Source organism: Oryzias latipes, chromosome 21 (genome assembly GCF_053564925.1).
Source record: "Oryzias latipes strain Hd-rR chromosome 21, Olatipes_Hd-rR_3.1".
NCBI classification, from domain to species: Eukaryota; Metazoa; Chordata; class Actinopteri; order Beloniformes; family Adrianichthyidae; genus Oryzias; species Oryzias latipes.
In genome coordinates, this window is record NC_136257.1 from 15,863,463 (window position 1) to 15,875,582 (window position 12,120).

Here is a 12,120-nt window from a genome sequence, read left to right on the forward strand (position 1 = left end):
GACTGAGTCCACTTCATGAACTGCTCTTGATTGAAACTCCAGTGTCAATTTCTACATCAGAGTGCACAGCATATTGCCGGTTTTGCTGCTCAGCTGCACAAAGTCAACACTGTTGGGTTAAGTTGCATGATATGCTCAGTATTTGGTGACTCTTCTGACATCTCTACCGCTTTTGTTCTCTCCTTAGGAATCTCCATGCCCATCCCTGTGCTTGGCCTCAGAGATCACTCCAAAGTCTTCAAAGGAGACAGCTGCCTGTTGACAGACAACAACTTTGTACTGGTGGGCTCCTTTGTAGCCTTCTTTGTTCCTCTCACCATCATGGTAGTCACCTACTTCTTGACCATAAACGCTCTGCAGAATGAAGCCACGCTCTGTTTAGACCAGCTGGTCCCAAGACCCAAGTGGAGCACCACGTTCACCTTAAGTTTCTTGCCACAAACCTCTGTCTCCTCCGAGAAACTCTTTAGGCGCTCCATCAGCCGGGAGGTTGAAGGTAGAGGAAGCAGCGGTGGCTTGAGTACTACTCGAGGGAGTGTCTCGGGCTCGTTGTTCGGACGCCGTACCATGCAGTCCATCAGCAACGAGCAGAAGGCGTCTAAAGTCCTAGGGGTTGTGTTTTTTCTCTTTGTGGTCATGTGGTGCCCGTTCTTCATCACAAATGTGCTGGTGGTGGTTTGTGAGCCAGCGGCGTGCAATGCAGGGGTCATGGGGGGACTGCTGAACATTTTTGTCTGGGTGGGATACTTGTCCTCTGCGGTGAATCCGCTGGTCTACACACTGTTTAATAAGACTTACCGCGCTGCTTTCCTGCGTTACCTTCGCTGCCAGTATCAGCCAGAGAAGAAACCTCTCCAGCTGATCCTTGTGAACACCATCCCGCCACTGGCTTACACTTCCACCCAGCTCCATCTGGAAGACATTAAGAAGCTACGGAACGGTACAGATCGCTGTGATGGTGCAGTGAAGGAATCTGCCCTCCCCGGGAAGGAAACAGACGGGTGCAAACCAGGCAAAAGTCCTGGAGACAAAGATGAAAGCTGTGTATGAGGAAAAAAGAGTTACACTTTGTTTATAGCCAATCTGTGCAAACCGTAATTTTATCAAAATCTTTGTATTTTACCTGTGTACTCACACCTTCTTTTGAACTTCAGGGGTTTGATAATGAAAGTTCAAGTGCCTATTTATTTAGATTTTTGAGGTGTTAAATTCTTCACCTGGGGAACGAATAAGGGATTTTTAAAGCACATTCAGAGGTTTAAATTGGAATTTTTTTCCAGATGAATCCATATTCTAAATATGAATCTATCAAGAGGATTTGGAGCAGGTTCTAAGGTTTCAAATATGCGATGAAATATTTAAAGAAGCAGCTCTATACATGATTAAATTCTTAATTTTGAATCTCGCCCAAAGGCCCTTTCCCAGAAAACTGAATTAATTTCAATGTATCTTTACTGGGAGGGAGGATTTCATTCAGGTTACCTTATTTTAGAGCAACAAATGGTCAAAATCTCTTTTGTTTTATCTCTGTGGAGGCCAAGCTGCTGCAAGTCCAGAGACCCTATCATTTTCCTGCCTCCTTTGCAACAGCTGACTGGTCTTCACCTCCCTTCCTTCTGTACTTCAGCTGATTCAGTGAGAATTAGACAGGATTTCCTGTCACCTTTACTGAAGAATGTCTCCAAAAAGGGGAGAGCCTGGCAACCCTGGATTGCACACGCTCACAAAGGTCAGAGCGAGTCGCCAAAAGGGAAGAAAGGCTTCACTGTCACACGTTTTCATATGTAAATAAAAAGGTGTTCAACAGACATGGCACATGTGGGTCCCGAGATATCGTAAATAAATCTATATTTGTATTTTGTGAAGATCTATGTGAAAAAATGTATATTAGTATCAAAGCTTAAAAAGTTCTATGTATAGGAATGATTGTGCAGCTGGTGTGAGGAACATGAAGACAAGAAAAAAAAGGATTCCAGTATCTATGTATCCTTTGTAAAATTCACTGTTTATATTGTGTTCTTGCCAAGCCATCAGTGTGCTGCCATTGTTGTTTCAGTCTTACTACACTGTGTCCAATGGTCTGATGGGTGGTTGCTGTGTGTTTAAATATTGTTTCAAAACTTCAAGCTTGATCTGAAAAATTGAGGGCAGGAGGAAGGATGTTGAGCGGAACAGGTGGGCTTTCCACAGCACACCTCAAAATGTCATTTTTTTATTCAGTTCAAAGTAGAATTTGATGACTTGAATAGAAATATATTTTTCTCTTATTTACTTGACCTGTCATGTAGGATGTCAAATGAAACGCCCATGTTAAAAACCTAAAGTATATTTTCTGAGTCTTTAATTGTTCTTTGGCTCGACACCTGGTCTAACTGAAAAAGGAAATTCAATTAAGAACTACCTGTTTTATCTGTAGTTTTATATTTTTACCTCTCGAGGTACAATTTAAGGTAAAAAAATCAACCGATGAAATGGTAAATGGCATGCACTTGTGTAGCACTTCCTACCTTCCTCCAAGGCCCAAAGTGCTTTACAGTCACAGTCCCCTCGCCCACACAGATTCACTCACTGATGGCGGCTCCGCTGCCGAACATTGACAAGAGGCAAGCTGGGGTTCCGCATCCTACCCAAGGACACTTAGCCACACCTGAGTTCCAATGAGTCTTTTGTGTAAACTCTCAACCTACATTACTACGGAGTCAACAGAAAAAAATGCAAATGCATCTTTTTTTGTGTCCTGTGAAAAAAACGTTTTCATTTAGAATGCTTTGTTGTCTCCATAAGATGCATTATGGGGTAACCCTTGTGCTATCCTAGGCACTGTAACATTGGGAGTTGGGTAATCTAGACCCACTAGACAGTGCGCTGAACCTTTTTTCTTTAATGATTTGTGAACCTCACTGGTGTCCATGGATTACATGAAATCTTTCCACCTTTATCCACCTTTGTCATGGTAGGGAGACCACGTCAATGTAAGGGTGGGGTCATCTAAGATAGCACAAGGGTTAAAGCCATTTAGAAAAGGCAGATATGGGCTTCTTTGAAGGGCCACCTCCATCAGAACTGTTATACCACAGTATTATCTTCTTTTTCAGACCAAAAATCTGTTTGTTCATCAGTAAATATATGAAAAAGCAACATTTTTTACTTTAATATACAGTATGTGAAAATATCATCATAAACAAATTTCTACTGTTTGTTTATGAAGACAAAACAAGAAGATGATTGTTTTACTCAATTTCATATTAACATCACAGAGACAAATGCTGAAGGCTTCATGTAGGTGGATTATTATTAAACACAGAGATGAATTGAACAACCACAAGTGAACAGCTGTCAGACATCTCTGTGCTCACAAAAAAAGAGTTCTAAGCAGAGCTGCATGAATCTCAGCGTGTGTTTGCCTCTAGATCAGTGGCAGCTTCAGGGTGATACTCACTATCTTCTAATTAACGACTCAAAACCTGCTAACACTTATGCACAACGACACATTTGTAATATTTATTTATTTTTACTTTACAAGAACAATGTTTTTTGTTTTAAATGCTGCATACAAAAATCATTTGTTGGGTGAACACTATGAAATAATGGAAAGTATTCCCATCTAAATCAAATGTGTTTATAAACATTTGTGTCGGGAGATCTGAATGCAGTTATGTCGGTGCAACATAATTAAGTTGAAGTAACAAGATGATCAAGGTGCAGTTTAACTACATTTATATAAATTATGATGACAAAGCTAGATATGGTCTGACATCACCTCAACTTGAATCTTAATGGTAGTTGTTACTTAATTTTATAGGGAACATCTCAAATTTAAAATTTAAGACGTTAATGCTAACCCAACAATACCAAGTTTGTTTGAATCAGTTATAATGAACTGTCTTGTTATTTTCAAATTCGAACAGACAAGGTCGTTATCATCCTCTCCTTTCTTCTCACTCATGGAGCAGAAATAAATAAACATAACAGGATAAAATAAATAAGGGCAAAATAGAGCAAAACAGCTTGACAACAAAAAACAGACAAAAATCCACACTTAAACCCCAATCTGCAGAGATAAGCAAAGGGTGGGAATATACAATTCCCACAACTCAGATCTGACAGTTGGCCCAATGATCTTAAGACCATCATACTTATTGATATTCAGAGTCATTTAAACATAAGGGCAGTTTAACTTCATCTGGTGTTCAGCATTTCTGTTAATCCACTTTAATTGTCAAATTTGACATTTCTAATTGAATTTTGCTACACATTTACTAGAGAACTTTTTGAAAATGAAATGTCAAATATAATTTTCTCTATCAGTTTAATTAAGTGACAGAATAAGCGGTGTTGAAGAAAAAAAAAAGAAAAAGCATTTCGGCGGATTGCGATTTGTTTTTAATTTTGAGTCAAAATGCAGCTTAATTTTGAAAATGAAAAAACATTTCCATTGACTTTAAATTTAATTATGCTATACAAATGATTCCATATGAGTCAAGTTAGCAAAAGCACATTTAGTTAATGGTTACATTGTTACATGCATAAGCATAATTTAATGTTAGACACAAAACATAAATTATGATGGAAGGGCAATTTTTTAGATATATGTTAATATAACAAACACCCGGTTTGATTACAGCTGCAACTTTGAAAGTTTCCAAGAGTTATTTTTATTCTTCGTCAAGAAGAAATAATTTAAGTTAAGTATTTTCTTTTAATCTTGGTGTCTGTTTTTAAAGACAACTTATTCAATTTTACTTTACATTCAAACGTAAACATTTTCATAAATTGTAAACATTTTTAAAACGTTATTGTTAGACATGTTTGCGCAACTGTGGCACTAATGAAAGTGTGGTAAAAGTCTTTAGATGCTTAGAAGCAGGAAACTCACTGAACTTTAAAAATAGATGTCAGCAAATAACCACATGAATCCTGTTTTTGCAAATATACATCAAATTTAGCTCCAAAATTATCCTGATTTAACATCTACAGTATTTTTCGGATTGTAAGTCACCCCAGAGTATACGTCGTAGCAGCCAATAAAATGCATAAGCTAAAAGAAAAAGTCAAATATAAGTCACACTGACGTATAAATACTTTTCAGAAGGAAAAAATAAAACCAATAATTTTGTTGTCTTAATACCAACAAGAAAAATATCAGTTTTTTTTTTTTTAACTTTATTGTAAACGTCAGTTTCAGTGCAAAACTATTAATATATACCGTACAAATATCACAAGGTTCGGGAGAAGAACAAGTTGCTGTGAGAAACGAGTGCCCTAAAAATTTCCCAGAAATCTCTGCGAAAAACCAGTGTGCATTGATGCTCCCTTGATCGGTGAATACAGACCACAATGCATTGCATCGGAACAATTTTTTGCCCAAAAAATGTATTTAATTGTATTTTTTTTTTTATAAATCATCAACGTTTTTATCTTCAGAAGACAGTGGACTCATAAATGATCATAGCAAATGCTCATATCAATGAGATTTTAACTTTGTCAAATTATTTACTTCATATCTGCCTTTTTTTTAAAAAGGAGTGAGCATAGTGTCTGAATAATCCCGCACTATAGAGATTTTTTGTAGTTGGTGGTTAGGGTGGGAATTCAGACACACCTAAAGATTCTCCTCCACGCCTGCGTTGGACGGCTCTTCTTCTGTGTTGCTGTCAGAAGCAAATACTGAAACACATACTTAGAGTGCCCTCTAGTGGTTGTTGGTGGGAAACAACAGATAAAGAGCAACCGGTTATTAGTGGACACTAACAAATGTATGAGCCAACATTTTTCTAAAATCACACATAAGTTGCTCCTGAGCATAAATTGCACTCAGGGCCAAACTATGCAAAAAAAAACTGAGACCTATACTACAAAAAGTACAGTGCTTGAAAGCAAAAACAAAAGTGATTTTTTTCTTTTCATAGCTGGAAACAAATTAAGGCATCAAGGAGGACTCCAGTCTAAATGTGTTCTAAGGAGTTATAGGACACAGAATGGATTACAATTTTTACATTGCCTTTCATCACAGAAAACTAGTATGTTCTCTGAAGTCTCCACTAAAATGTACATATTTTTATTCTGGAATAAATGACAATGTTAAAAATAAAACTTTAAATACTTTTAATCACTACAAAACTTAAACTCGGCAACCTTTTTCTTAAAATAAAAGACTAATTGTAATGCTAACTTAAATTCCCATGCATTTTTTTTAACAGTGACCTTTTCTTGTGTTGAGATTTGGTTATGTTCATTTATCTCAAAAATCGTATTGACTGAATATTTGTTATGTATAAAAGTCCTGAATTCTAAAAGTAGTAAAATATCTATGAATTAAAAAAAAACTCTGTTGGAGGTTGAGCCCTTTTTCTGTCACAGTTAATAGGCCCAAAACGTACATTTTCAAGAGATATGATAAAATAATTAGACAGATTTGTTTGTTATTTATTTGTTTGTTATTTCCTCATTTACAGTTTCACTCTGGTTTGTTGCTGTTTTTTACAGAGCGGTGTCTCTTTTGGAATTCGATGTTTGACGGTGACAGTTATGTATCTTTTGTATGTCAAACGTATTGAACTGTTTTTGCCATCTTGTTTTTAATTCTGAATAAAAAAGTAAAAAATAATAGAAATTGTTTTCTTTCTTAGATGTGCAAAACTTATTGATTACCGTTTTTCCATTCATATTATGATGCCGTGTCACATAAAAGGACTGTGTTTGTATTCAGAAAGTCTACCAGGACAGATATTTGAACAGGAAATGATAAAGGAGCCAGAAAACATTAATTTTAAATGTATCCTATTTTCATCTTGAATGGAACAACCCAGTAGCAGGTTAACTCAAAAATATTTATATATTTTGGGAGTTTTTAATATGTTCTTATATAAAGACAATTAAGCTCAAAATTTGTTTTTTTTTTTTCTGTGTGTTTATTTATTCAATCGTTGTGAATCAGAAGCAGACAAAAGAAATACATTTGGAAAAGATTTTATTTGTAATGTAGAAAATATGCAGGGTGGACCACAAGCTTCCTGCTCTGCTCCATTCTGATGCATCTACTTGCAGACAAATAGATCCATGTACGTCTTTGTTTTACAGGTATGAGCTGGAATCTACGGTAGGAATCCGGATCAAAACTCTACAGCCTGCCTTCCCCTGTGCCGCCTTCAACTCATCTCATTAAGCTCATGCTATTCACCGCTGTCATCAGATGTCTAAAGGCGGATATCCACTGGTTCATCTGCAGTGGGTCTCTGTTGCATTGAAACAAAAAATAGAACGTTCATTAAACAATCAGAATGTTTGCATTGCCTCCGTCATGTCTGTGTTTCCTGGTGGCCACGGTGAACATACTTAGGTTTGGACGACCTCTCAGTCCTGCTTCAGCCATTGTCATGACATGGACAATGACATGGTCAATGACTGTTGCTTGCATCTCGTCCGTAATGATCGTTCGAGGTTGTTTTCCTCTCCCTCCTGGACCTTCTCCTCTTCCTTGTTGGCCTGCTCCTCTTCCCAGTTGGCCTGCTCCTCTTCCTAGTTGGCCTGCTCCTCTTCCTAGTTGGCCTGCTCCTCTTCTTCCATGGCCCTCCTCTGACTCAAACGCCTCTTCCCCTGACTCTACCTTCATCCATTGTGTTTGTTTGAAGTCTTCATCAAACTGTGCACTCTGAACTTGCTTTTATACATGTGGTCACAGCATTAGTATTAAGTGTCTTTAAATTTGAGTAGTGTGTAAGGAATGTTGCCAGTTGTGTTCATTGTGTTCAAATACTGCTGATTGTGGAAAGCATTTTGCATCACGTGAGCTTTTATTTGAGAATATGAGCAGTTATTTTGCAACCAGTGTTTTAGCAAAGAAAAACATGTTAAGATTTATGAGAACGGAGGATCGTGTTTTGTGAAGTGTGTCTTCGTGTGAAATATGTTTATGATATTGGAAAAGGATGGCTAGATTTAGTAAATGTGTTTAGACAACTGGTCATTTGGTTTAGGGGATTGGCTTTTGTATTTTAGCATTTGAGAAAAACTGTTACACCGTGGATAACGCCACCATGGATGACCAAAGTTTAATGTGGAGGTTCAAAAACATAAAACCATATATGTCACAAAACATGTATTTTACAAACACTCAGTTAGGAAAGAAAGAGCATGTGGTTTGATTGTTTAAGTGTTGGATGAGCAAAGAGAGCAGGATGAACTACTTGGGGTGACAGGACAAAACTCTCCTCCTAAATCCAAGGGACGAACCGGAAATGTAATAGAGTCCATGTAAATTAACTGACGGTTGTGAGACAAAATCCTTACGCATCGCAATGGCAACACACCTCAGACAGACTAGTGTCAATATGGGGCAAGGTCATCTCTACCTTTATACCACTATCAGATCATAGTAGTCTTGAAGTTGAGTTATGGCAACTGGACATAAAGTCTTCCAATCTTCCAGTCTGCCATGACTCAACTGAAAGACAAGCTCACCTGAATGATGATAGCAGTTTGTTACTTCTTACAGCCGTCAGATCATGCCACATCAAAGTTCCTGTTTTCCACCATTGGTCCTTTTTGATCCATGCAAAGTTCCTGATCGTCACCTGTCCAGGACCACAAGGTTGCACAGACAAATTACTACCACGGGCTACAATAATTAAAATGGTCTTGTATTTCAGAAGGTCTCAAACTAATCAGTGCCTCAACATGGCTTTACAGGAGCGAGACATTCAGGAAAATTGCTCAGTATGCAGCATTTCCCATTCAGTGACAAGACAGACTAATCACTGAGTAATTTCTTGTTTTGTCCATCCCATATCACTACAACAGACAGCATTTTAAAAAGTGGAATCTGAGGTGAAAAATATTTTTATTTTTTTATTTATTTAAATATCAATCTTGACTGAATATTTGGCCTGCAGGACAAAAACAGATCAGGGGATCAGGTACTCAGGGTCAGTCATAGAATATTAAGGACACTGGAAAGAGAATGTCATTCATTTGCTGGAAAGTATGACTTTATGTGACATTTCCAAACACTCAAATGCAGAATGACTTTCTCAAATGTCACTTTGGCACAATAACTCATACAAAAGCCACAGATTGTGATGCCATTTAACTGCATCAGTGACCTTCTGTGATGGTGGCAATGCTGCAAAGAAAAAAGATTTCTAACGGTGCTGCCTTTCAGATGGAGTTATTTCCAAGGATATCCATGCAGTTCCAACAATGCAGCGCAGAACATCATTCTCTGGCTGAGGATAAAGTAGATCCAGGACAGGATTGGATAACCTGTACCCTTGGTTCTCACCCATTGTGCTGATGGAGTATACAATGGAGCAACAAAATCATGACACGTATGACCCGCCCTCTTTTTGGAGCATGCTCTGGAGACAGGCTTGCATGAAAAATGGGGTCTGAAAGGCTTCACCTCTTTTTTTGTAATTTGCAGCCAAATGTGGTAGAAAAAACATCAATGTTATGGAATCTTTCTGTCTGCAATAAAAAAATGTATTTATAAAATCAGCATTTTTCTGGGTATTTTTGTTTATTTGTTTCAGATTTTTTTTGACTTGGGGTTTCATTGGTAACCTAAATTTTACATCAATAGACAAATGAATTATGTTGCATTTAGATGTCGGCTTCAGCTCCTGAACATTCATTTATTCATTCATTCATTATTCAATTAATAAAATACCTTGTAAAAGCAGAATATCTTTACTGGAACTCAGCAAGGAGCTGAAAATGCATTCATTTGATTAGGTTAGAGTTTTTATGGCTTCTAAAATTGTATTAATCTTACAGACAAGTGTAGTCAACACTGCACCACAATGGAGCATATTGAGATTATTTCATATGTTTAGAATAAAGTAACTTAATGTTAATGAAGACAATAAAGAGCAATATGAAAAAAAGAAAATGGCCTGATTTATGAAAAGTTGCATTTGTAAAAACATTTGCAAACTTGACAGCATGCCCAAAAAACACTTAAAGCATGCGGGTCATAACAGTACAAGCACAATCCATTTAGCCTTTGTTGAATACACCATATGCGTGAAGACATATAACAGGATGGATAATGTAATCTGAAGTTTTTCGGAATAGTAAGACTGAACTGGGACAGAAACACTAACTAGACCTTACTTTGCTTATCTCCACAACAAGAATTACGGTAGGTAGAAAAAAATAGATTACAGGGCTGTTGAGACCACCAATGGATCCAACCACGGCTTTTAAAGGACATGCCCCCAAATATGAGCAAATTGGAATTCAAATTCTGGAAATCAAAATAAATTATTTTTTCAACGTGGAAAAAACTAAAGAAATAATTGTGGACTACTGAAAGAAAGCATCATCACATCAGCCGCTCACCATCAACGGGACTGTGGTGGAGCGGACCATCTGCCACCAGTTCCTGGGTCTGCACATCACAGACAGCCACAGCTGGGAAATAGACACTACTGCCACAGTGAAGAAAGCCCAGCAGAGAATGTACTTCATCAGGCTGCTGAAGAAGGCCTGACTCAAGCGCCAGACCCTCACCCAAGCCTACAGGGGGCTTGTAGAAAGCATCCTCACCAGCAGACCAACAGCTTGGTTTGGAAACACCACCATGAAAGAGAAGAAGATGATGCAAAGGTTCATTAACACAGCTGGTAAAATTATCTGTTGCAACCTTCCATCCATCGAGACCATCTACAGACAACGCAGCAGGAGGAGAGCGGTCAAGATCATCAGGGACAGACAGCACCCCTCCCACTCACTGATCCAGGCCACAATCTCGGACGCCGCAGGCCTGAAAGCATCCATGCACACGCCACTCTACCACAACAGCTTCTTCCCAGTGGCAATCAGAATGCTAGCACAGGACATAAGAGAGTGAGGACTTGACTGAACTGAACCACACAACATGTCACCCAGCCAGGACACACTAAGTGCAATGAGCAATTAACTGCCACAATATGTCAAACACATGGCAAAAGTGCAATAATGAAAAGGTTGCGACCATTCGATATTTATGTTTTATTTGATACTTTATCTTTATTTTCACTCTGTTCCTCTCTTTCTTAAATTGTGGTCCTCATCTTATTTATGAACCTTGTTAGTTTTTTTTTCTGTTGTCCTTCTGTAATTACCCTAACCTGAGAGCTGTCAAAGAAAAGATTTAATGTACTTGTACTTACATGTACAAATGGCAACAAACCCCTTAAACCTTAAGATGGATGGATTTTTTTTCCCCATCCAAAGTAGTCATAAATAGGAAATAAATCAATACCAACCAGTAAGATAATTGAAACCTGATTTTGTGTGTATTTTTGGTGACTTTTTACATGGAAGTTAGAAACCTTTGTTGAACTTTGAACGGAAAGGTCAATATGAATACAGGTGGTCAATCTGAGGTTGACTGCTAGCAGGCAAAGCTAGCCACTAGTAGATAAAATAAACCACACTTTTAGCCTCCAACCTATCCAGCTTCATCTGTTTTTCTTTTTTTTTTTTTCTGAAATCAGTTATCACCTCTACCTGTCCTGCACAGTTAGCAAAGCTGCAGTTTCGATGTCTTCATTTGAATTTGTTTGTCAGAACATAACTGAAATGATTAATTTAACCAAAGTGTTTCTTTGAAAGTGTCATGACTAGAACGCGGGACGGACCCAGATACTGAAACCCAGAAGACAGAGACAGGTAAGTGAGAAGTAAGTAAGAAGTTTATTTGAGTTTGTGGCGAATTCCCTGAGCGAGGGGCGAGACAGAGTTCGTGGCTTGAGTCCTTGGTGCATGGCGTGGCTGGAGATCTTGAGGAGCACAGTGGCTCGGTTTGATGCGTGGCGTGGCTGGAGATCTTGAGGAGCACAGAGTGTGGCTCATAATGGCAGGCGGCGTCAGCGATGGAGAGCTGTGGCTACTGCTGCTCCGGGTGGTAAGACTCAGGTGACTCTCGTGGCATGAGATGAAGAAACCTGAAGTGCAGAGGACAAGACAAGGTTAGCTCAGAACGAGACAATGGGCCAGACGTAGAGAGCTTCAGGAGACTGGGTCTCCTTTTGTAGCAGGTGGCTTGATGAGATAAGTGGTCACAGCTGAGAGGAATGAGCAGCAGAGCTGGAGGGGGAGGAGTCTGACAGGCCACCATGACAGAAAGAGTTGACA

At 38.5% G+C, this 12,120-nt stretch overlaps 1 protein-coding gene across 1 annotated transcript in view; it reads left to right on the forward strand.

The window, feature by feature from the left end:
- The window catches only part of htr2aa (5-hydroxytryptamine (serotonin) receptor 2A, genome duplicate a), a 179,017-nt gene extending 175,695 nt beyond the window's left edge, over positions 1–3,322 (forward strand). Inside the window, exon 3 of the mRNA XM_004081654.5 lies at positions 188–3,322. Coding sequence (XP_004081702.1) covers positions 188–1,050 — 863 coding nt within the window. The 3' untranslated portion in view covers positions 1,051–3,322. The remainder of the gene's footprint in view (positions 1–187) is intronic.
- The last annotated feature ends 8,798 nt before the right edge of the window (positions 3,323–12,120 follow it).